This window comes from Myotis myotis, unplaced genomic scaffold (genome assembly GCF_014108235.1).
Source record: "Myotis myotis isolate mMyoMyo1 unplaced genomic scaffold, mMyoMyo1.p scaffold_m19_p_24, whole genome shotgun sequence".
In the NCBI taxonomy this organism is placed as follows: Eukaryota; Metazoa; Chordata; class Mammalia; order Chiroptera; family Vespertilionidae; genus Myotis; species Myotis myotis.
This window is the reverse complement of record NW_023416329.1, coordinates 5,095,361-5,121,694: the sequence shown is the minus strand read 5'-3', so window position 1 is coordinate 5,121,694 and position 26,334 is coordinate 5,095,361. Positions and strand designations below refer to the sequence as shown.

At 38.5% G+C, this 26,334-nt stretch overlaps 1 protein-coding gene across 5 annotated transcripts in view; it reads left to right on the top strand.

Annotated features, from left to right (window-relative positions):
• The window catches only part of PARG (poly(ADP-ribose) glycohydrolase), a 186,767-nt gene extending 160,957 nt beyond the window's left edge, over window positions 1-25,810 (top strand). For 3 of the 5 annotated variants that reach the window (XM_036356033.1, XM_036356036.1, XM_036356037.1), the window contains 3 exons: window positions 7,840-7,945; window positions 22,610-22,738; window positions 23,521-25,810. In XM_036356033.1, coding sequence (XP_036211926.1) covers window positions 7,840-7,945; window positions 22,610-22,738; window positions 23,521-23,675 — 390 coding nt within the window. In that variant the 3' untranslated portion in view covers window positions 23,676-25,810. The remainder of the gene's footprint in view (window positions 1-7,839; window positions 7,946-22,609; window positions 22,739-23,520) is intronic. The other 2 variants (XR_004975221.1, XM_036356035.1) reach the window with 2 other exon arrangements.
• The last annotated feature ends 524 nt before the right edge of the window (window positions 25,811-26,334 follow it).

The window sequence follows — 26,334 nt, the reverse complement described above, 5'->3', positions numbered from 1 at the left end:
ATTGATTGCTTGCCTCCCGGCCTCCCAGGCCTAGGCCTCCCAGTGGGGCCTGAATCGAGCCACAACCAAGGTACGTACCCTTGACCAGAACTGAACCCAGTACCCTTCAGTCCACAGGCCGACGCTCTATGCACTGCTATTCACTGAGCCAAACTTTTTCTATCCCCACACCCACACTCCTGAGACTCCAATTACCTGTATTCTTGAATGCCTAATGTTGTCCCACTGCTCATTCATCATTCATTTATCACAGTATATTTATATTTATGATTTTTTTCTTATGTTTTATTTTGGGTGTTTCTATTGCTATGTCTTCAAGTTCATGATTTTTTTTCTTCTGCAATGCCTATCTACTGCTAATCCTGTCTACTATATTTTTCACTTCAGAAATTATAATTTTCATCTTTAGAAGTTTTAATTGGATCGTTGTTTTTATCTTCTGTGTCTCTATTTTTTTAATCCTCACCCAATATGTTTTTATTGATTTTTAGAGAGAGGAAGAGGGAAAGAGGGAAACAGAAAGGCAGAAACATTGATCAGTTGCCTCCCATACACACCCCCAAACCCACAACCCAGGTATGTGCCCTAACCAGAAATCAAACCCGTGACCCTTCTGTGCATGAGACAACAATCCACCCAATTGAGCCACACCAACCAGGGCCCATGTCTCTATTTAATATGCTCAGTCTTTAAAGTAGCTTTTAACATAGGAAATAGCTACAACTATTACAATGTCCTTGTCTACTAATTTTATCATCTGTGTCATTTCTAGGCCTATTTCTAGTGACTGGTTATTCTCCTCAATATGCATTGTATTCTGTGCTTTGTATACCTGATAACTTATGATCGATGCCAAATGTTTTAAATTTTGCATTTCTTGCTGGAATTTTTAAAAATGTTCTTTAATTTTGAGCTTTGTTTTAGAAATAAGTGACTTGGACAACTTAATCCTTCGGAGGCTTGCTTTTATGCTTTTTAGGTAAATCCTTTAGACCAGGGCTAATTTGACGCCATTATTGAGGCACTGTTTCTACTTTAGCAAGTGGAAACACAAGGTATATATGGCCCTGTAAAACAGGGACTGTTCTGTCTACTGCTTTGTAGTGATCCTTTTCTGGCCTCGGGTAATTTAGTCACTAATCATGAATTGATTAGCACTCAGCTAAAGAATCTAAGGCCTAAAGTCCAATACAACTTACTGTGATGATGGTATTGTAACTGTTGAGTATTTGAAATGTGGTTAAGGCAAATGATAAAATAAAATTTTACCTTAATTACTTTTTAAAAATCTAACTCCTCACACATAAAGATTACTATAACTAAATCTGTCTTTCCAGACTTTTTACCTGTTTCAATCTTAAATCATTAAGAATATTTCCTGCCCTGGCCAGTTTGGCTCAGTGAATAGGCTGTGAACTGAAGGGTCCCGGGTTCGATTCCAGTCAAGGGCACATGCTTGAGTTGTGGGCTCAATCCCCAGTAGGGAGTGTGCAGGAGACAGCTGATCAATGATTCTCTTTCATCATTGATGTTTCTATCTCTCTCTACCTCTCCCTTCCTCTCTGAAGTCAATAAATATATGTGTGTTTTTTTTTAAAAAAAGAGTATATCCTGCATTTGTTAAAATATGATCTACAAGCATGTACACCTGGCTTACCTCTTCTGTTTTAGTCATAATCCTATACTGTAAGCAAGCTTCCAGTGAATACCTTTCTCAATATCCCTTTCTGTTTGATACACTTTTTAAAGAAAATTTGAGGATTCCTCCTTGCTTCCCCTGACAATTTAATTTTATTAAATTCCCATGAGACAAGGAAATACCACAAGCGTAAAGTTAGCCCATCACCACATGGGCTAGCATTGAGAAAGCACTTAGGGCCTGGCATGCGGGAAATCATTTAATAAATGTATGGCTTTTTATTTACTACTGTTTTTATAAACATTTGCCCTTTTAGCAAAGAATCAGTTTTCTAATTCTTTCATTGACAAATAAGAAAGCAGTAAGTGGTTTTCTTAAATGTTACTAATAACTTAATTAGAAAACTAATCCAAATAACTTTGGGCTTTCTAAATTAAAGCATTTCATAACTTATTAGGGACACTTAGCTATTAAAAGAGAGTTAATAATAAATTTCAGTAGATGCAACAGGAAGTTTTCCAGAAACTGACAGCACAACTTGGAGAGGGTATTAAATGTTTTACATCTCACTATGTTTTGTCAACTTGTGTTTAAAGCAGAAGTCTATATTAAATCACTTTAGAGATGACTTGCACAATTCTACTTTCTTTTTTTTTTTTTTTTTTTGCATGCCAGAGAGAAAGTAGGAATGAATAGAAAAACTCTATTTTTCTAAATGAAGCAACAAACATAAGACCAGTTTTCACCATCAGAATTCAGTGTGGATCTTTGAACTCTAGAGGCCTATCTGCTACTTTGGGGCATTGTCACCAGATAATAATTGAAGGGCAATCCCACAAAGTGCTTGATTACTTCTGGAAGCAGTCTGCTTCATCTAGGCTCCACTCGTGTTATTGGACGACACGTGGCCTGTAAGTAGAGTTGGTTTTTAAAAGGAAAAGTCAGTCTCCTTTTAGCTAACTGATGCTGTGAAGCAGTGTTTAATCCCCTGAGAGATCAGCTGGGTGACATTCTAGAGGAGAGTTATTTTTGTGATTGGGAAGATTTATGACTCCAGCTTGCAAAAGTGGCAAATAGCTCAGCAAGGGAAGAGAGAAATCATCTGTGAAAAGCTACATTTAGCCATGGTTAGACTCATTCAGGTAAGATTAAGTAATGAATGTATTTTGTGGAGGCTTCGGGGTCAGAAATTTAACAAAGTGAAGAGACCACCCCAGCAGGAAATCACTACCATTTAACTTTTTAAAAATTGATTCATTTATTGATTTTTTTATTGCTTATCACCAAATTTAGAAGGGGCTTGTTATTAAACCAGAGCTTGATTAACAAAACCAATCAATACTTGCTGCTGATATGTCTAGGAAGTTCAACATCTGATCATTTATAATCTTTTCTTGAAATGTGTCACTACTTTACAGAAATATTAGTTCAAGTGAGTTTTCCCCTAAGTTTCTCAATATATAGAATCAGAATAACCAAACAGATACCTATTCTAATCTTCTGTTTTACACATAAGAAAGAAAACTACAGTCTGCATAATTCTTTCATTTTATATTGCTTTTTTTGTTGTTCTTAATCCACACCCAAGGATATTTTTTTTTCCATTGATGTCTTTTTTTAGAGAGAGAGTGAAAGGGAGGGAAGGAGGTGGGAGGGCAGGGAGAGAGAGAGAGAGAGAGAGAGAGAGAGAGAGAGATGTGAGAGAGAGAGATGTGAGAGTGATACATTGATTGGTGGCCTCCCATATGCACCCTGACCAGGCTGAGGATTGAACCTGAAACCCAGATACCTGCCCTTTACTGGGAATTGAACCAAAGACCCTTCTGATGCTTGGGGCGACTCTCTAACCACTGAGCACACTAGCAAGGGCTTATATTGCATTTTTAAAAAGCAAAATCAATTTATTAATCTTAGTTATTTTATTTTATTTATTTTTTAAATATATATTTTATTGACTTTTTACAGAGAGAAAGGGAGAGGGATAGTGAGTTAGAAACATCGATGAGAGACAAACATCGATCAGCTGCCTCCTGCACACCCCCTTACTGGGGATGTGCCCGCAACCAAGGTACATGCCCTTGACCGGAATCGAACCTGGGACCTTTCAGCCCATAGGCTGACGCTCTATCACTAAGCCAAACCAGTTAGGGCAATCTTACAGTTATTTTAAAGATAAAAAATCATCTAAATAATTGTTTTCATTTGTATAGGTCTTTCTACATGAATATTTAGCTTCATATATATCTGTTCAAAAAGTACCTATAATTTTGTATTTTACCTATTTATTTTAGCTCTATATTATAAATATTTTTCATACTTTCTAATAATCTTCATAATAATACGTTTAATAGGCATAAAATCTGTGGGATTGATATACTGTGACTTAACTACTGTTTTGAACAATTAGGTGGTACCAAGTTTTTCTCTATTGTACATATACATACTATAGTAATAAACAACTTTACACAGTTGCTATTTAATAAAGTAGCAAGAGAAGTTTATAAAATTGATGAACTGAATCTAAGGATAGTTTTAAGACTATTAATATTATTTTATTATCTTCCAAAAGATTCTCTTAAGTATAGGTGGTATACAGTATTATATTAGTTGTAATGCTTTCAGGTATATAATATAGTGGTTCAACATATTTATATCTTACAGTGTGATCACCCCATTAAATTTAGTAATCATATGTCACTGTGCAAACTTAACACATATGTCCCCATGATTCTTAAGGGATTTTTTATGTTATGTTTGTTGTTTTTTCTTTCCTTTTAAATTTTTTTTTGTATTTGTTTTTAAGAAACCACAGTATTCTAAAACCTCAGAAAATCAGTATCAGTACCAACTATATTACTTTAAGTTAAATAATTATTATTCCTAATTAAATTATTAATCTAGCAAGTAAAATAATATGTTTATAGTATAGTGAAAGACATAGTTTAATTATATCTACTTGAGCCTGCTAAAATTAATGTTGCAGACTGAGTTTTTACAAAAGTGGTGTGTGCTCATGCACATGGGTGCATGGATGTTTGTGGTACACTGTTCCTGAGGACCATCTATTTCCTGGACTCATTTCTGGGCCTGTAGGTTCTCACATCAGTTTTCTTTTTTTCTTAATATATTTTTATTGATGTCAGAGAGGAAGGGAAAGGGAAAGAGAGATAGAAACACCAATGATGAGAGAGAATCATTGATCGGCTGCCTCCTACACGCCGCCTACTGGGGATCGAGCCTGCAACCAGGGCATGTGCCCTTGACCGGAATCGCGCCCGGGACCCTTCAGTCCACAGGCCGATGCTCTATCCTCTGAGCCAAACCTGCTAGGGCCAGTTTTCTTTTTCTTTTTTTCTAATATATTTTTATTGATTTCAGAGAGGGATGGGGAGAAGGAGATAGAAACATCAGTGATAAAGAATCATTCATTGGCTGCCTCCTGCACGCCCCTTACTGGGGATTAAGCCCCGAAACCCAGGCATGTGCCCTGACCAGGAATCAGACTGTGGCCCCCTGGTTCATAGGTCAACACTGAACCACTGAGCCATGTGGGCCAGGCATCACTTCAGTTTTCTTTATTTCCTTCCTACATCTCTATCTTTACCACTTCCTGGTTGGGCTCTAGGTTTTTACTCTAGATATCAGTATTTTCCTCCTGCCTTTTGTTTCTTAAAGTGTTCATTGATATCTTCTACTTACTGTCCTGAGATATAAATGCTTCCCTTTTTCCAAGTTTAAAGTTGTTTATTAGTAAAAAAAATAAAAAAATAAAAAATAAGTAGCTCTGTCATTGGTGAAGGTCATATCAGGATGTGATTAAATTTAAGCTGGATTTCTATTACTGTTCTGATTACTCGCCTCAAGTGGCTCTGGGCGGGGGAAAAAATAAAGTATTTGTTGCCAGTGTGAGCTCTTGAGAACTCCTGGCACCTTTCCCCATGAAGTAAGAACTTGGCAGTTCTTTTAAGGTCTCTATCCTTACCCGATGGTTGTTTCTTACTGAAGTAGCTCAATTACTCCTGTGAAAGGAAAGGACTCCCTGACAGTGACGTTGCCCTGGTTTCTAGCGTTTGAGGGACCCTGTCCTTGCTGGAGAAGGAGCATGGTTGTCCCTCTTCAGGGACGTTAGAGGGGCTTGCTGCTTCTTTCCTCTTTCTGACCTTGGAAATGCTTGGCTCTAACAAGAATAAAAGAATTTTGTAATTATTTATTACAAACAGGTTTTTTTATATCTAATTATCATGTAATTGTTTTATATCATTTAATTTCTGATTATCTTCTTAAAGTTGTATTTGATAAAAACACCAAATGCAGGTTAATTTCAGTCATATAGTTTGTTTTAGTTGTGGCTATTTTTTAGGATAGGATTTTTTTTTGTAAAATTGGTTAATACTTTATATTAGATTTTGCTTCTAATCTAAATATTTAAAATTCTGTTGTTAGGCTTTTGTTTCAGGAAGCTATTTTTGTTCCTTAAAGAAAAGTTAGCTCAGATATGTAGAGACAGCAGTGAGAAGAGACTAAAGCCAGTCTGACATGTAGAACAGAAATGACATGAACAAGGAAGCTAAGAGGTCTCCCTCTTCAGCGAGGCCTGGCAGGAGAACTTGACAGGCAACCAAACCTACATCTACTCTGACAGAGTGTGCTCCCTTTCTTGTTGGCATAAAGGGAGGGAGAGAATATCTTTCAAGAATCTGCTAAAAAAAAAATCTTGCTTTTTGATATGTTTTACCTGAAAGGGATTTTCAGAAGCTCCATGCATCCAATTTTACAGGTCATTTGTGAGTTCTGGTGTAAGCTCTGCACCACATCATTGAATAATGGTGTGGTGAATAATTACAGCTTATAATTAGTATCTGTCATGATTTACAGCCTAGGAGGGGGTGCAAGGAATTGCCTTGTTAATCCATCCAGACAGTGGGTGAAATTTTTATACCTTTGTGGAAACTTCACAGAACAATTGACTATATATCTGTGTGTGGATTTCATAGAGCATCTTTCTTTATATTTGGTTTTTCTCTGGGAACATCTGTCACAGGTCATTTTTTATTTTATTTATGATTATGCATAAGCTAATTTTTGGCTTTGGTTCTTACTTGAGAAAACCCAGGAAGATTTGCTTTGCTATTGTACTCAACCTCTTAATAGAATTTGATAGTTTTAGAAAACTAAGAACCCTTAGGAAGCAGGGAGACCAACCAGGCTGATCGGAAAAAAATGGACATCAGAAACTCTGGGACCTTAAACTGCAGTCTTCTCATACAAAATGAACTGTTCATGTAATTAATACTTAGTCAGCATCCTTAGGATATGTTGTTCTTTTCCCAGGTTACTGAGAAATACATTTTCAGATATTCTCGTTTAAAACACCTTGAAACTAGAGACTCTTGGAGCTGGAATGGTTCTTAGGATTATTTTGTAACCAGGTGTAGGAATCCCTTTTATAATATAGTTGCTTTCTCATTGTTAAGCATTTTAGTGGCAGGAGGCACATTAAAAAGCTATTCACAGTTATTAATCTAGTTCCAATAATTCAGAGAGAGTGCTAAGAAAACATAATAGTAATTGCTCTTTACCTTAATGGAAAAAAATGGTGATCAAAAGCCTTCAAATAAAGCAGTGTTTCACGTGCCTTTCCTATCTTTAGTTAGTTCCTGGTAGTGTGTCATTGTGATGCTATCAGCTCTTGAAATGTCTCTGATATTTTCATTTCTATGTCTTTGAATTGAAAAAAGAAACAGGCCCATGTTGGGTTAAGGCAGGGGTGGGGAACCTTTTCATCTACCGAGGGCCGTTTGGATATTTATAGCATCATTCTCAGGCCATACAAAATTATCACCTTAAAAATTAGCCTGCTCTGTTTGGTCACACATTTAATTAACTCACCCCTCATGCCTTGGAGGGCCGAGCACATGGTGCCGCAGGGCTGGTAAGGCCCGCAGGTTGGACGTTCCTCACCCCTGGCTTTAGGGCTTTGATTTGCCCAGCATCAAAGCAAATAAGTATTAGAATTAATCATTTCTTACTCTCTTTCTTGTATAATCCCACAACTTTTTGTTTTTCCCTTTATTTTGTCCCCTAAGGAAAAATAGAGAGATAACGTAAGCTTGCTAATGGATACTGCTCCAGTCCATCTAGTTAGAAAGGCTGCTGGTGTCCAGTCACTCATGTGCTTTGATACTTGTTTAATCCTGCAGGCTTACTGTGGATTTCTCCGTCCTGGGATTTCTTCAGAGAATCTTTCTGCAGTGGCCACGGGAAACTGGGGCTGCGGTGCCTTTGGGGGCGATGCGAGATTAAAAGGTGAGTGGACACGTTGTTATAAGAAGGATAATAGCATTCTGACTAGGGAGAAAAGTTAGTCCTTCAAACTGATTTTCTATCATAATAAAAGACCACAAAGATCTAAGAGAGGAGAAAAAGAATACTTGACACTATCCTCTTTTTTCTTATTGTGTTTAAAGGAATCTTATTTTTATTTACTGTTTCCCTTCAGAGGTTACTTATTTCTCTGATCTACCATGTTCTTTCACGGAAGTGATTTTTATGTGTGTTCAGAGCTGTTTTGTTGACTCAGTCATTCATTTACCAAACTTATGGGGCATTTGCTGTGCTCTTGGCCCAGCAAGATTGGGCATCACCCAGACAGACAGGAAGGTAGATACTGAGGTTTCTGGCCTCAAAACCATGCTCAAGACCAGGCACTGGCTGGCTCTGAGAATATAAAAGTGGGTAATATGTGGTTCCTGCTTTGGAATTCACAGTTTAGCATATGAGAGAGGCATAGGCAAATGCAGCACACAGTGATAAGTGCTTTACTAGGGGTGCACAGTGTATGGGAGTAATGCTTGGGAGAGCTGCATGAATGGCATATATAAGGAGGCATTTGGGTACCCAAGAAAGATAAACAATTCCTGAATTTTATTGTTTGTGTATAAAAATCACAAAACCTGATCAACAAAGCTTTTGGCCATTTACCAGATTATGACATGTCCTCTACTCTCAAAAGTATCAGTTATAGAAAATAGTATTATATCATTACTTAGGATGGTTACTGGTCTTGTCAACTCAACTGGTCTGACACCAAAACCAACGGGGTGTGCTGCAATGCAATCCTGACAGTGAATACCTGGAGTTAGTGGAGACCTCACAGGATAAGGGCGAAGTCCTCCACAAGACCACCCCTACTTCAGACTCTAGCCAAATGTCTGAGGTGGGGGTGGGTGTCCTCCAGGCCACACACAATTCTGACCAATTGGCTACAAGTTGAGAGGTGTCCACGATTCCCCTCGTCTAACAGTTCACTAGAGTGACTCACAGAGCCAAGAGGGCACTATTACAACTTTATTAGAAAGGGTACATAATGGTGAGATCTGGGAGAGAACACAAAGCTTCCATGCCCGCTCCCTGTGGTGTCGGGGCACTCTCCCAGCACATCAAGGTGTTTGCCAACCAGCAAGCTCCACGGACCTTTGGTGTCCAAAGTTTTTATTGAGGCTTCCTCCATGGGCATCATTGATTGGGACATTGGCCACATCATTTTCAACCCTCTGTTTGCTCCCTGAAGTTCAAAGGCTGAAAGTCCCAATGCTGAAGCTATCTCGGGGTCCAATAGGAATCACCTCATAACAAAGATACTGTCACTCAGGAAATGCCCAGGGCTTCTGAAGCTTCTGCTACGAACCCAGGACCAAGGCCAGGCAGAGTCTTTGTTCTACTACATTTATCAAGTTAACAAGAAAACAAAGCAAACACTAAATGGCCAGCTGGCCTTGATGGCCAAAGGAGAGATAGACAAAATCCATCTTGTTGGGAGTAAAAGAGTTGAGCTGTCATAAATGAGTCTCTTATTTTTATAAAAAATAACACATTTATGCCCTAGCTGGTTTGGCTCAGTGGATAGAGTGTCAGCCTGTTGACTGGAGGGTCCCGCGTTTGATTCCAGTCAAGGGCACATGCCACGGTTGTGGCTGGATCTGCAGTAGGGGGCATGCAGGAGGCAGCCAATCAATGATTCTCTCTTACCATTGATGTTTCTATCTCTCTCTCCCTCTCCCTTCCTCTCTGATATCAATAAAAATATACTTTTTAAAAAAACACACTTATTATTATATTTTAAATTCAGAAAATTATCCTGATGTTTGTGAAAATCACCAGGATTTACTGTTAACATTTTGGTGACCACCCTTTCAGATATTTCTATGTAATAATCTATATAACCATTTGACATTAATAAGATCACACCATATAGTCTATGCTCTAAACTGCCTCATTTTAAAAACATTACAGTCTCATGGATGGCTTTCAACACCAACAAATGTAGACCTGCTGTTGACATTTTTTGTAGCTAAATGCTTGTCTGTTGTATGTACCTATATACTTAATTTATTTAATCAATTCTCCATTGTACACAGTTGATTTATTTTCTTTATCTTATATGAAAAGCAATACTGCAGTATATAATTATAAATGCTACATATAATTGTTTTATTATGGTTAATTCCTAGAAGTAAGATTAATGACTCAAAAGATGTTTGTATTTTATATTTTTATACTTATTGCAAATTTCCTTCTGAATTACTTTGTCTTCCTTTGCACACAGGCATGCTCACAAAGATGAGATTGTCAATTGTTTTAATTTCTCTGAAATTCAACATATTTCATGTGTTTATTGGTCATTTTTATTTATTTTGTGAATTGCTTTTTCATGTCTTCTGCCCATTTAGCTTGTAAGGAGTTATTTTGATTTTTCATTTGCTCTTTCTATATTAAGAAATATTAATTATTTGACTGTCATATGTTGCAAGTATTTTTCTTAGTTTTTTTCCACTTATTTTCAGCCTGTTGGGTTGTGGTCATATGAAGTTAATTTGTACATGTTTGCAGTTTTGTGATGTATTTAGAAAAATCTTACCTATTTTTTTATTCTAAAGACTTTTGCCCACATTTTCTTCAACTCAAAAATTTCATGTTATTTTCAGTGTTTTGAAGTCTATAGAAAAAATTTTCTGGGTTTTATTTTATGAAATTCTTTATCATCCTGAATTTGAGGAAACCTGTTTTTCACTCTGGACTTATTGATCTTATGACAGACACTTTTTTTCTGTTTTTCTTTGAAGTGAAATGAATGAGTGCATTTGTATCATCAATCCAGAAGCCACGTCTGCCATAAGCTTTGGTCGTTTGTGCTGGACCATTTAGGAAGCTTTATAAATGTGTTTCTTCCATTTCTTTCTTTATGGCATAAAGCTTTTCAGACTGCAGATTGCTTCTGCTGGTGACTATCAAGTATAGTATTTAAAGATTTTCATTATGTAATTCATTTTCTCAATTATCGAGATTTAAAACTTTGGAGTGCCTTTTTAAAAAATATATTTTTATTGATTTCAGAGAGGAAGGGAGAGAGAGATAGAAACATCAATGATGAGAGAGAATCATTGATTGCCTGTCTCCTACACACCTCCTATTGGGGATGGAGCCTGCAACCCAGGCATGTGCCCTTGTCTGGAATCAAACCTAGGACCCTTCTGTCTGCAAGCCGATGCTCTATCCACTGAGCCAAACCAGCTAGGGCTGGAGCAATTTTTTTAAATCATTCCCTCCCCTTTATTTGCTTGAATAATCATTAAAGAAAATTAGAAGTAATCATAGTGTCCTTCAGTGAGGGATTATTTACTAAAACTAATTTTGAAAAGAAATAAATTATGGTACATCTATGCAATGAAATATATGCAGCCATTAATTATCTATTGCTGAAATATAACTGATGACATGGAAGGATTCTTTTGGAATCTGCCAAATTGGGAGGAAATGCACTGTATATGTAATATAAATCACTTTTTAAATTAAACTATGAGCATCAAGTATGATACACAAATTTGAGATTCTCTATGTTTATCTGTATGTGAAGATTAACTTAATTAGCCCTAACCAGTTTGGCTCAGTGGATAGAGCGTTGGCCTGCTGACTGAAAGGGCCCAGCTTCGATTCCAGTCAAGGGCAAGTACCTTGGTTGCGGGCACATCCTCAGTGGGAGGTGTGCAGGCGGCAGCTGATCGATGTTTCTCTCTCATCGATGTTTCTAACTCTCTATCCCTCTCCCTTCCTTTCAGTAAAAAAATCAATAAAATTAAAAAAAGAAGATTAACTTAATTGTCTCTAGCTGTGTGATATAGATGTTATTTTTCTTTTCAATCTGTATTTTTCTGTTGTGAGCATATAGGGTGGGCCAAAAGTAGGTTTATAATTATGGGTATGCAAAACACAGTTTATTCTTGTATTATTATTTATTAATTATTGTATTCTTTTCCATACAAACAATTGTAAACCTACTTTTGCCTCTCCTATACATTGGTTTTGTAACAAAAAAATTTCTGACAACATATGGGTCTTGAGGGCATTATGCTAAGTGAAATAAGTGAGATAGAAAAAAAACAAATGGCATATGATCTTATAGGTGGAATCTAAAAACAAAACAAAAAAACACTCATAGATTCATACATACAAAGAATAGATTGGTGGTTGCCAGAAGTGGGAGTGGGGGTTGAAACTGCTAAAGAGGGTCAAAAGGTACCAACTTCCATGCCTGGCCAGTGCGGCTCAGTGGTTGAGCATCGACCTATGAACTAGGAGGTCATGGTTCAATTCACGGTCAGGGCACATGGGTTGTGGGCTGGATCCCCAGTAGGGGGTGTTCAGGAGGCAGCTGATCAATGATTCTCTCACATCATTGATGTTTCTATCTCTCTCTCCCTCTCCCTTCCTCTCTGAAATCCATAAAAATATGTATTTTTTTAAAAGGGCACCAACTTTCAGTTATAAAATAAATAAACTATGGAGCTACAATGTACAGCATAACTATATTAATAATACTGTATTGTATATTTCAAAGTTGCTAAAAGAGTAGATTTTGAAAGTTCTCATCACAAGAAAATAAATTTTTGTAACTATGTATGGAGGTGAATGTTAACTATACTTACAGTGGTGATCATTTATTTCTCAATATATACAAATATCGAAACATTATGTTGTATACCTAAAACTAATATAATGTTATAGGTCAATCATATTACAATTTTTACAAGTCAGCCATCAGAATAGTATAAGCTCCTCTTTTATAAGCCCACCTTCTCATTGGTCACATCACAGACATGAGCAAGGGGACATGTAAATCCTAGATTAATCTCCAAGGGAGGAGAGCACCAAGAAAGATGTTTGCTAATGAACTCATGTTAGGGAGATAGAGCAGGTACATAAAGAATTAGAGGTTCTCATCCAATTCAGAGTATTGATAGATGACACAAATTTGGGAGCTAAAACCCCCTGAGAGCAGTTAAACACAGGCCAATGTTAACATTCTCTGCTGCCATCCTTAGCGGTCCCTAGGCCTCACTCACCCTCTCATGAAGTCTCTTCTGACCTATCAGGTGCTCTCCCTACCTTACAAGAGAAAGGAGGGAAAACGGGGGGGATAAGTAAATCCTTAAACTTGTATTTCTCTTAGAAATAAGGCAAAAGTGTTTTTAATATGTGTGTTGTCCAATTGTATATGAGTTTTACAATTTATAAAGACTTAATTTTGAACTGCTGTCATATATTATATTTATAGCTAATAAGAGAATATTTTTCACATATTTACTCATTCAACAAGCACTTATTAACAACTTTCTGCCCCAGGCAACCAGAGAATAGGAAAGAAGGGACATGGGGAAGAGAGATTCCTTGTCTGGAATCGAACCCAGGACCCCTTCTGTCCGCAGGCTGATGCTCTATCCACTGAGCCAAACCAGCTAGGGCTGGAGCAAATTTTTGATCATTCCCTCCCCTGTATTTGCTTGAATAATCATTGACTCATTTGCTTGAATACAATAATTAATAAATAATAATACAAGAATAAAGGCTTGTTGCCTGTCCCCCGGCAGCAGCCAGTGGCCTCCTGCACACCGGTGCGACCAAAGGAGCACTCTGTCCTCCCCCTGATCCCCCATCTTTCTGAGCACCCTGCGGAAACGCTCTGAGTGACCGTCGTGACCTCTTCTTATTTTGGGGGCTCGTAGCTGTTCCAAAGTGACCCCTCAGTCCATACTTGACTTTTAACATTTTGTTAGTTTTAACTGATTTATTCTTACCCATTTCTATGGTGGCCACCTCTTTTTTTCTGTGCTCTTTCAGCAATTATACTATCTGTGTCTCATCTTGTCTTGAAAGGAGCTTGTCATACTTCAGTTACTTTGCAAACTCGGCTCCCTGGTAGACTCAGGAAAAGTTAGGATTCTGTAGCTCACTTGGCCTTTTCTCATTATTAAGGTGGAAGCAATGGGGTTTTTTGAAGCTTTATTTATCTCATCTCAGTGGAGACTGTGGAGAGGGCTCCTGCCCTAAGTGTACCACCTGGCACCCATGAGATTTTTAGGAGGTAATTTAAAACCATTTCTAAATGGTTGTTGTGTTTTTTAATGTTTCTTTTATCCCTTATTTCAGATTTTATTGCATGGTATTCAAAGATGTAGATAATATTATTTCTACTTTTTGCAGAGTTTCGAGCTTTTCTTTGTGGCCTAACGTAGTCAGTTGTTTCAGATATTATGTTGGCAGTTGCAAGTTGCCTCTGAATGGTGTAGCACTTATCTATACCATTAGATCAGACCTTTATCATTCTAATTTCGTTGCTTTGCTTTGTGAAGGGATTGAGTGCAGCAAGAACAGTAGAGTGGTGACTAAAGTTCTTTTTGTTTTATTGTGTTTTTGTCTATTTCTTTTTGCATTCCCTTCAGTGTTTATTTTTTATGTCTCCATATTGTATTACCTAACTTTTGGGAGACTATGCCTTTGCTAGTTTAGCATAATTAAAATATATCTTGATGTTGACTTTCACTACCCAAAAGTGACTTGCAAATACAATATTTCTATTTAACAAACTTATTCAACAACCTCTGTGTGCCTTTCGTTAGATTACAGTTTTGCCCATTTTTTTCCATTTTGCATATTTTTAAACTGTCTATATCTGGCTAATTTCTTCTTTTTCTTTAAAACTCCACTCTAGTGCTAACTATTCCACAAAAATCCCCCTTTCTCACCCACCCCACTCCCCCACCCTGCAAAATAGTTCTGTGTTAGGGTTCTTTCAGTTACAAAAGACACTCGTGTACCTTATCACTTAAGTATGAGAGGGAATTTTATTGGCTGATGTGGCTGAGAGGCAGTGTAGAGTTGGCATCCTGAGATCAGATGCTTCCTTTCGTGTGTGTTGTTTAAAGATGATGGGCCTTGTTCTCTTCTTGCATTGGTCATCTCCACATGGCAGGAGCCGTGACCGAATAGTTCCAGGCCTGCAGTATTGCAGTTGAGTCCCTAAGGTAAAGGGGACTCCTTTAATTAAAAATTCTGTGGAAATATTCTAATTTGACCAACTTGGATCAGCTTCCCCTCCCTTGGACCAAATCATTGTAATCAGGGAGTCATTAAACACTGAACACATCCCCTAATGACGTTAAGAGGATATCCAGTTGAGATATATATATATATATATATATATATATATATATATACACATTAAACAAAAAGTGTTCTGAGCTTATAGAAATGTATATAAATTTGTTTTCTTTCATAATTTATATCCCATTTATATCAAACCTAAATGATATCTTTACTAGTTATTTTGCTATTTTGGAATCAAGCTAGCTAAACTCCAGAAAAACCAATATTCTAGAAAAGGTTGGAACCAGGACAGTGCTGATAAATCATTTGCTACCATGCTGTGGTTGGCCTGCCTATCCCTTTGGCTGGCGTTTGTGGGAGGTCTGGTTGTGGAAGTGGGAAAGGGGTGCCTACTTAGACATGGAAGGTAGAAAAATAGAATTATGGGCCAGGTCACCCCGGTTTGTCTACCACAGGTTCCTCTTCTCTTTGTTATCTTTTGTCAGAACACATCTCTATTTATCTCACAGCCTTGCACCTACACACTTGATAGGCATTCCTTTCTTAATCTTTCTGCATTGTTCTCTTCTATGGATCCGGGCGTAGGATGGGGTCTTGTATGATAACTGCATTCATAGTGACTAGAGGGAGCGGAACAGTTGTTATGAGCACCTGGAAGATGCCACTGAGTTAGTGAATCTGGAAAATGCCTTTTGGATTTTTTTTTTCACTCCAGAAGTTGCTGACAATCAGGCAGGTTTAAGAAATGCTGCATTCTGTTCTTTAATTTGAATAGTTACCCTTCAGTTTGTAGCCTCATTTTTAAGATGAGGAGACCAGTTTTTAAAGAGGCTAAGAAACTGTTCAAAGAGAGACAGCTAGTAAATGTCAGAGCCCACATTCAGATTTGGCCTGTCATCCTCAAAAACCAGTATATGTTGTTGTTGTTGTTGTTGTTGTTGTTGTTGTTGTTGTTAAACATGTTGAATGTATTTTGTGTTCCAGGAATTGTACTAAGCGCTTTTCTTACATTAGTTCATAACAGCCTATTCAGTAGGTTTATTTGTCGCTTTAGAGGTGTGATAACTAAGGAATAGAGAAGTAAATAACTAGCCTGTGGTCACAAAGATATCAAGTGGCAGTGCTGAGGTTCAAAGCAGGATTGATGCCCAAGAGCCCAGTGTCTGTGCTCTTGCTATTACTTTATTGGCCAAACTCTCTATCTGGATCTAGATTTGGAGATGGCATTCTAGAGATGGTGGTTGAATTCTTGTAGAGAGAGAGCTTTTAAAGCAGATGAAAGGACCAACAATTGAGCCTTTAGTTATGTCCTTTGGGGGCTTGGGGGAGGGGGAGTGGGCAGGTGGTGTCAAGATTAAAAATATTAAGAACCGCACCGGAGGACAAGACCAATTAGAGAATAGGAGCTGGCCTGGAAGAGTAAGCCGAAGCCTGGGGGCTGGTAGCTTTTCAGATGCGCGAGCACGTGAGCTAACAAAACAGCTGGGGTTAATGAGAAGGACGTCAGTAGCAGTACTTGCACATCGATGCTATTTCAGCCTGCTTGCCCGCATGCATTTAAATAATGTAAACAAACAATTGGAGGCAATTCTCCTGACTGACATTTGGTAAATTTGCTTGGAGTAGACCAGAATGACAGGGCAGCTTTGCAGCATAGTGTGTGAGGGCGGGAGGTTTTCAGTCGGACTGCCAGGGTCGACTCTCATTCCACTCCTTTTTGGCTCTATGACTTTAAACAAATTACTTAACCTTTGGTGGCTATATTTCCTTATTTTCAAAATGGAGATGATACTGATATTTACCTTGTTTGGTTTTTGTAAGGATTAAGTGAGTTAATCATTATAAATCTTGAGTTTGTGCTTACCGTCCAACATGCTATGAGATAGGAGCTCAGTGTTAGCAGTTGTTACTAATGTTGCATGCTGATATTACAACCCACACCTAGGTATGAATATCCATCATTTTACTCAATTTTTATTTGGTTCATCTGATGCAGGAGGACACTGTGAATTGTGGTTTTTTATGTTATATTTATTTGAACTTCTTTCATAGCTTAACATCGATGCCAAAAAGAAAATTAAAACCAAGTTCCCTGCAGGTTAATTTAAATGATTATTTTGGCACCTACTTGTGCTTGAAGTTAGAATTTGATGCTTTTATATCACACTTGGAGTCAGTCCACATATCCTATTAGACTAGTGAGGCAAGAGAGTTCACTTCACTCCGAGAACACAATTCTCTCAATTTACGAACGCCTTGGGGATGTTGTGCCTAGTGGGGCCTAAAGACAATTCTGTTTAAAATAATATTTTGTTGGTGATTACTGATGCATCTCAGGTCAAGAGTAATGTATATTTCTGAAAAATTTATTTGTGAATTTGTAGTCTAATAGCCAATGAAAGGAGAAAAATTGTAGCAGAGATTATGGAATTCTACACTCAGAGTCTTTAGGGATCTGCCCTCCATTGCATAGCTGAGGAAAATGCTGGAAAGAGAGTTGACTTGGTGAAAGTCATAGAGCTGATCGGTAGAGAAGGGTGAGGGCTGAACTAGGGCTCCTATCTCCAGACCCAACTTGTCTAACACATCTTTATGTCACAGTGGGCACCCAAATAGAAATAGATGTGAATTCAAGAACGTAATGTGACTTGGTGTCTCTTATTAGAAACTGGCCTCCTTTTGGTAGCTCTGTCAGGCTTATCTCTAAGAGCCTGTCCACTGGGGAAAAATGGCCAGTGAAGCATTTTTTAAATTGATTTTAGAGCGAGAGGAAGGGGGAGGGAGAGGGAGAGAGAGGAGAGAGAGAGACATCAGTGTGAGAGAGAAACATTGATTGGCTGCCTCCTGCACGCCCCCTACTGGGGATGGAGCCTGCAACCTGGGTATATGGCCTGACCAGGAATTGAAGCGTGACCTCCTGGTCCATAGGTCGTTGCTCAATCACTGAGCCACACTGGCCAGCCTCTCTCTGTTTTAAATAGGAAATACTTAAAGCTAAATTCTCATTCAAATTAAGAGGTAAGAAGTGATACCTCTTGGTAGAGGAAGATGACAATTCATTAGTTTCCATTTTTATGTGTAGTTAAGGTTAATTAGGACCCTTTGAAATTGAGTGTATTGAAGCTTTAATGTATGCACAAGTTGGTTGAGCAGTTTTAATTAAAACATTTCTATTTTGAGATTAATTGCTTTCAGTACTGTGAGATTAATGAGGCCTAGTCATGTTGTGGATACTCAATAAATATTAGTTTGGAAATTAGAAAATACTTTGGTATTTTAGAATCTTGCCTGTAGTATAGTGTCTTATATTCTTTCTCAAATCTGGGGAAACTCAGTATATCAAATTTACTAGTTTAACTTAAAAATATTTTTCCTTCCTATTTAATTTTTAAAACTTTTTACTTGAAAATAATTTTGAATTCATAAAAGTTACAAAAAGTAAAATTATACACACACACTTCTCTGTGTATGTGTATATACATACATATGTGTGTGTATATATGCATGCATATATGGACACACATATAATTTTTTTCTGAATCATTTGAGCTTGTTATGTACATTGTGCTCCTTTTCTTAAATATTTAGTTTGTGCTTCCTAAGAATAAAATATTTTCTGTCCTAGCCAGTTTGGCTCAGTGGATAGATCATCAGCCTGTGGACTGAAGGGTCTTGGGTTCAATTCCGGTCAAGGGCACTGCCCAGGTTGCAGGCTCAATCCCCAGGGTGGAGTGTGCAGGAAGCAGCCAAACAATGATTCTCTCTCATCATTGATGTTTCTATCTCCCTTTCTCCTTCTTCTTCCTCTCTGAAATCTATCTATCTATCTATATATATATTTAAAAGAATAAAATATCCTGCCCTAACCGGTTTGGCTCAGTGGATAGAACGTCAGCCTGTGGACTAAAAGGTCCCAGGTTTGATTCCGATCAAGGGCATGTACCTGGGTTGCGGGCACATCCCCAATAGGGGGTGTGCAGGAGGCAACTGATCAATGTTTCTCTCTCATCGATGTTTCTAACTCTATCCCTCTCCCTTCCTCTCTGTAAAAAATCAATAAAATATATTTTTTAAAAAAAGAATAAAATACCCTATATAATAAAAGGCTAATATGCAGATCAACCAAACGGCCGAGCGACCGGTCGCTAAGACGCTCACTGACACCAGGGGGCAGACGTTCAATACAGGAACTGCCCTTTGGTGGTCAGTGCACTCCCACAGGGGGTACGCCACTCAGCCAGACGCTGGCTCATGGCTGGCCAGTGCAGCAGTGGTGGCGGGAGCCTCTCCCACCTCTGCAGCAGTGCTAAGGATGGCTGACTGCCGGCTTAGGCCCGCTTCTTGTGGGACTAAGCCAGCAGTCGAACATCCCCTGAGGGCTCCCAGACTGCGAGAGGGCACAGGTGAGGCTGAGGGACTCTCCCCCCCCCCCCCAGTGCACGAATTTCATGCACCGGGCCTCTAGTTTTTATATAAAACACATTATAGTTATTAATTTCATAATTATGCCTTGATTGAATACTTTTATCTACTGTATCATCTATGTTCCAGTTTTGTCAAGTGGCCGTTTTGCCCTTCAGTACAGGGTTTGGATTCAGATATTACATTTAATTGTCATGACTTGTAGCCTCCTTTTGAATATGGAGCGTTTCCACAGCTCTCTTTGTCTTCTCTGTCATCGACATGTTTTAAGAATACAGTGTTCCTTGGATTTGTTTGCTGTTTGCTCGTGATTAGCTTGAGTCTCTGCATGCTCAGAGCACTGCACAGGTAATAGTGTCTCAGGCACATGATGGCCATCTGACCCCACTGGTGATGTTAATTTTGATCATCCAGTAAAGATGTTGTCTAATCTCTCCACTGTGTAGGTTTTGGATTTTTTTTCCTTTCTTGTAGCTAATTAGACACTTGAAGACAAAATTTACCATAGATTTAGCACCCTTTAATGATTTTTGCTGGATCCAATCTTTGCCATGATGGTTGCAAAAAGAGGATTATCTCATTCTAGCGGTCTCTCCAACTTACTGATTATTAGTCTTTGGCTTTCTCCTGAGCAAGAGCTTTCCTTCCTCTTCTCTGTTTATTGTGTGTTATCAGTGTGGACTCAGCAATTCATATTTTTTCAGTAGTTTGTAATTTATTACTGTACTTAATATTTTGGTACTTAGCTTCCAGATTTGGCTAGTGGGAGCTTCTTCAAATTGGCCCCTGTATCCATGTGACACATTCCCACCAATTTTTTCTCCCACCATTTTTTTTTTAACATATCCTTACTTTCTGGTGTAGAAAAATATTTTGAACTCATCTTGTACCTGTCCTGTCCCTATTGTGGAATCAGGCATTTCCCTTAGGAGTCCTGCTCCTTTTAGGGGGAATGGTGTTAGATACCAAGATCTGGGCACTAGCTATGCTCATTGCTACTAGGATGTCTTCTTTTAGACTTTTTCAGCAAAGTAGGAGATTCTCTCTCTCTCTCTCTCTCTCTCTCTCTCTCTCTCTCTCTCTCACGCACGCACACGCACACACACACACACACGCACACACACACACGCACACAAACACACACGCACACACACGCACACACACACGCACGCGCACACGCACGCACGCGCACACACACACGCACACACGCACACGCACACATTGGGGATGTCATGGGCACATACCGGTGTCTTCCATTGCAGTGTATCTCCTCCCAGAGTTATTTGTCTTTTCCCACTAGAGAGAACCCCAGCTCCCAACAGTATCAACATTTACTCATTTGCTCAATCCTGAAATGTATCTAAAATACTTTCAGAATTGCTTTGCCTGTACCACTATGGTAAGCAGACCTAGTAAAAAGAGTGGGGAGTTTGTAATTCTTTCCTTCTTGCCCAATACTGAGGCTATATTAGTCAAATATTGTGTTCATAAGTTACATTAGTTCTTTCTTTCATCCTTCCTTTTTCCGTTCCCTTCGGTGTAGTTATGTTATTCTTTTGAAATAAAATTTGGCTCATTTGTCTTCATTTGCTTTCCATTATAGGTTTCTCCTCATTCCCATTCTTTTTGTTTGTTAATCCTCACCCGAGGATATTTTTTCCATTGGTTTTTTAGAGAAAATGGAAGGGAGAGACAGAGAGAGAGAAACATTGATGTGAGGGGGCACATTGATTGGTCGCCTCCCACACACACCCCCCAGTCAGTCCCTATCCGTCCCAATCCCAGTCCTGATCCCAGTCCCGATGTGGGAGGAATGCCAGGGGGAGTGTCTGTGGGAGAGTCTTGCGCAGCTGCGTTCGCCACCTGTGAACTCGGCATCTGGCACCCGTCGGTGAGCCTGCAACCGGGGTATGACGTGCCCTTGACCAGAGTAGAACCCAAGACCCTTCACTCCACAGGCCGGCGCTCTAACCACTGAGACAAACTGGCTAGGGCATCATTCTCATTCTTTCTGGGTTTGATTTTTTTTTAATTATTTTTATTGATTTCAGAGAGGAAGGGAGAGGGAGAGAGAGTTAGAAACATCACTGAGGAGAGAGAATCATTGATCGGCTGCCTCCCACATGCACGTGCCCTCCCCCACCCCCATTGGGGATTGAGCCCACAACCTGGGCATGTGCCCTTGACTGGAATAGAACCAGGGACCCTTCAGTCCACAGGCCGATGCTCTAACCACTGAGAAAACCATCTAGGGCTCCATTCTTACTGTTTTAATTTTATTTTTTGAAGTGTATAATATTAACATGCTCTCAAAATTCAAAACCAGACTAAAACTTTTAGTTTTATTTCCACTTTTTTTTTTTAAGGAAAAAGATATATAACTAGAAAAGGGCATTTATTATACCTGTGTTCAGTTTTGTTGTTATTATTTAAATTAACTTTTGTCTATTGAGATGAAGATTACAAGAAACTTAATTTTTGGAAACATCCTTGAGTCTCAGTGATTTGTAACTTTGATTCCTGGAGACAGTGGTTCTGAGTGATTTCCCATCCCATCACGCAGAGTTATGTCCAGTGTTCTCAGTAGCAATCACTCCAGGCTGCGGTGATTGGGTAGGGGTGGGAGTGCAGGAGGGGTGAGATGCTTGCTGCGGGTTAATGAGAGCATTGCAGCCTCCCAAGTATACTGGTCAAGGAAAATCACAGAGACTCCTGTGGTACAAAGACCAGTGGCTGTGTAATGAGACAAAATAATCAGGTGAGCAAACACAAAAAATTTAGTTCCAGATTAGTATAAGCAAGAAGAAATACCACCTTAGTGCCTTAGCTCTGCTGCCTCAAAATGCCCCTTCCTTTGTCTTCCCACAAAGGTGCTTGATGGGAATTCTGTGGCTTAATGCTAGTCTCGGCAGCAGGTCTGAACAGTCACACAAGTAGATGATTTATGCCCACCCTGTATTTGCCATTTCTAATGTGTCTATCGGGTTTATAAATCTTTTAATGCAGGATTCCTCTCAGGCACACCAGCTATAATTTAGCTGGTTGAAAGAACTAACAGTGTCTTCATGGAAGTGTCATAATATAGCTGTATTTTCTCTCTTGCCACAGCCTTAATACAGATACTGGCAGCTGCTGTAGCTGAGCGGGATGTGGTTTATTTCACCTTTGGGGACTCGGAATTGATGAGAGACATTTACAGCATGCACACTTTTCTTACCGAAAGGAAACTGACTGTTGGTAAGTAGGAGAGTCTTGACACTGCTATCCAATGGATTTAGGAGGAGCACCTGCCAAATCTGGATGGATCACAGTGAATAAGAAAAAAAAATCAAGTGTGATTTTTGAGGAGGGGAGGCAAAGTTTTAGAGAGGCGTCATTGGTAGGATCATTGTTTTCTGGCAAAGTGTCATTCACAGTTTTGAAAGGGTATATCATCTTATTAAAGTAAAGGCTAAGAAGCTGGGGTAGTGTCCACTTTTATGTTTGTGTATACAGAAAACTAAAGGAAGGAAGCGTAGGGGGCAAGTTCAATCCTAAGAAGCCTCGTTCTGAGCTCTGCTTAGCAGACATGCCAGCTTGCTCACCTAGTGTTTCCGCTGGACAGGAGAGGCCTTGCTGCCATGGGAGCCCAGTGCAGAATCAGAGCTGCTGCAGGCTCCCAACGGATGCGTGGATAATGTGTGACACACAGAGGCAAAGTAGTTTACAGTTGTTCAGATGGAAAATAGCACAGTAACTAATACATAATAATAGAAGAATGAACTCTGTTTCATGTACCCACAACTGTAAACTTACTTTTGCCCCTGTATATAGCCTGTTGGAATCATGAGCTAATAAATAGTTTCTTTAAGGTATTTTTTAAATTTTTATCTTTATGTCAGGAAAGCCTTCCAGGCATATGAAATTCATACTTTATTTTCAAATTTAAACATATGTTAAGATAAAACTGAGTGTTGTTTAGTAGTTTCATCCATCTATATACCTTAATGTGCAAATTTGTCTTGCCCTTTACTCCCCAGGAGAAGTATATAAGCTGTTGCTACGCTATTACAATGAAGAATGTAGAAACTGTTCCACTCCCGGACCAGACATGAAGCTTTACCCATTCATATACCAGGCCGTTGAGTCCTGTGTGGAGACCACCAACCAGCCTGGACAAAGGACTGGGGCCTGAGGAGCGGAGTGACTAGAACCTCCTTCCACCTCCTCGCAGAAACATCCTGTGTGAATTGTCAGGTGTAATATATGAACTGACTTAATAGAATGTGTGTATAATCCACACTTGTGTGCAAGGATGCCATCCCTTCTCCGCGTATGCAGTTGTCAGTTTGTACATCCAAGTCCCCTCCATCTGGACTTGTGTAAACTTAGATATATATTTTTTTCACTTTTCCTGTTTCAATCTCCACTCTGATTGTTCTTCCTTTTGCCCGTCAGATTTCTTGGGAAGTCCCATGAAAGGTTGGGCTCATCCCATCAGGTCTCTTTTTTGATGCCTGTGTGTTATACCAATGGCCTCTGTACCACAGACCCAGTAGCGCCAGGGAAGAAGTTGCAGTCCACGAATCTCTTCAGCTGGGTCTGCTAAAGCTCTCTCCAGGGGCCTCTCATCCCAGCTCTTGTTAAGATTACATTGTCTGAGATTTTGACTTTAGAAAACTAAGAGCTGGGCTTTTTTCATTCATGTTATATAATTCAAATCTCCTAAGTTAAAACAATTTTGTATTTAAGACAGAATAATTTCCAGAAATACCTATTTTGAGACATCATCTTTATCTGTTATAGTTTTTCTGTCCTTTTTTCCCTCATCAATTTTTATTGATAATGGTTATAGAAACTGACCAAGATGGAAAAAAAAAGGTAGAATAAGAGAGAATTTCCCCAAATGATGTTTAAAAAAACGATTCAAGAGAGTTGAAGGATTTTTTGTTTCTTAGGATTTTTTTTTTCTTTTTAAATTAGGATTATTGTTTGTTCCTTGGGGCTTAAGGCATCATCATACAACCAAAGTTTATGAACTGGGAACTTAGTGCTGATTTGTTCATATTGAAGTTTCTCTGGTATTCAAGGTTATATGGTTAATAAATTTTCATTAGCAATCATTTGTCAGAAACTCTCATTATCTATATTTATATGTAATATAAATATATCTTCTCTAAGTGTGTCTGTGCAACCACATAAAGTCTAAATAAAACTGGAGTTGTGGAAAAGGATTCCGTTTAAGCTTTATCAGGGCCTCTGTTTCAAATCTTATTTACAGTTGTGTCCCTTTAAAACTGGCAACAAACTAATAATGTCTTTTGAAGGTTTCAAGTAAAAACCAATACCAATTCTGTGTTAATGGAGAGTAGAGTTTAATCACAAAAGCATTGATTTCAGTTTCTAAAATAATTGTAAACCGTACCGTAGAAGTTCTGGTTTATAGTCAGTGTCAGGAAAAGCTATTGGAGGTAAAATCCTAAAAATGAGGAGTTTGGGTAGGTGGTGTCAGCACTGGCAGGGAAAAAGGGGCTTGGCCAATGTCTGTAACTTTTTTGTTTGCATAGATTGAGAGGTTAATGGATTTGGAACCTAAAGGCAGCCACTTACTATTAACCAAGTTCTTTGCCATAGTAACTAAGATTTTTATTCATCTCCCTAGATCCGAAGTGTCTGGCTGTATTTCTGTTGATACTAAAGTTTCCTCTTTCCTCTCTAACCCATTCTATGCTTTGGTAAACATTCATAGTTATATTTTACTTCTTTATTCTAGCTCCAAATTTTTCCCTTCTTACCCAGCCCCAAGACTAAGTGAAAAGTTCTTTGAAACACTGTGAAAAGTATAGGATGGTTTATGTGAGAGCTAAGCTGTTATATCCAGCTAAGAAGTCCTCCCATAGATTATAAAACCTTTATTTTATGTACCATTTTTAAAAATTACTGCAAATTAGAATACGATATTCCATTAATTTTGTAAGTATTTGGATTTCAGATGCCACAATATGAAGAAAAAGTTCATTTTGGAATTAATGAAATATGGTATCTGTGGAATAAATGTATACTCTGAAATACTGTGCTTCATACATGTTCAGCAGCAGATTAGAGTATATTTTAGGCTACTACCAATTCTAGAGAGAGTATATTTCTTCCTAAATACTGAATTTTTATGTCTGAGTTTATAGGTTACTCTCACAAACCTTAATAGAAATTACAACATTCCGACATGATGGTCTCCTCCTTCTCACCAAGGACCCCTTTTATTGTTTTGTTCTCAAAGTCCCCATATTTTGAAATACTTTGATATCAAGTAAAATTCATTTGTTAAGCTCATTGTTTTCATTCTTAATCAATTAAATCTGCAGTGTTCAGACTAAGACAATGTAATTCCAGCTAAAACAGAAGAAACCTTCTGATATTTGACAAAGGAGCAAAGGCAATTCAATGGAGAAAGTATAGTCTTTTCAAATGTTCAAACGACATCCACATGCAAAAAAATATTAATCTAGACCAGGGGTGGGCAAACTTATTGACTTGAGGGCCACAATGGGTTCTTAAACTGGACCGGAGGGCCAGAACAAAAGCATGGATGGAGTGTTTGTGTGAACTAATATAAATTCAAAGTAAACATCATTACATAAAAGGGTACGGTCTTCTTTTTTTTTTTTTTTTAGTTTTATTCATTTCAAAAGGGCCGGATCCGGCCCGCGGGCTGTAGTTTGCCCACAGCTGATCTAGACACTGACCTTACACCTTTCACAGAATTAACTAAAAATAGATCATAAACTAATGTAAAATACAAAACTATAAAATTTCTTGAGGATAACAAGCCAAAACCTAGGTGACTTTGGCTTGGT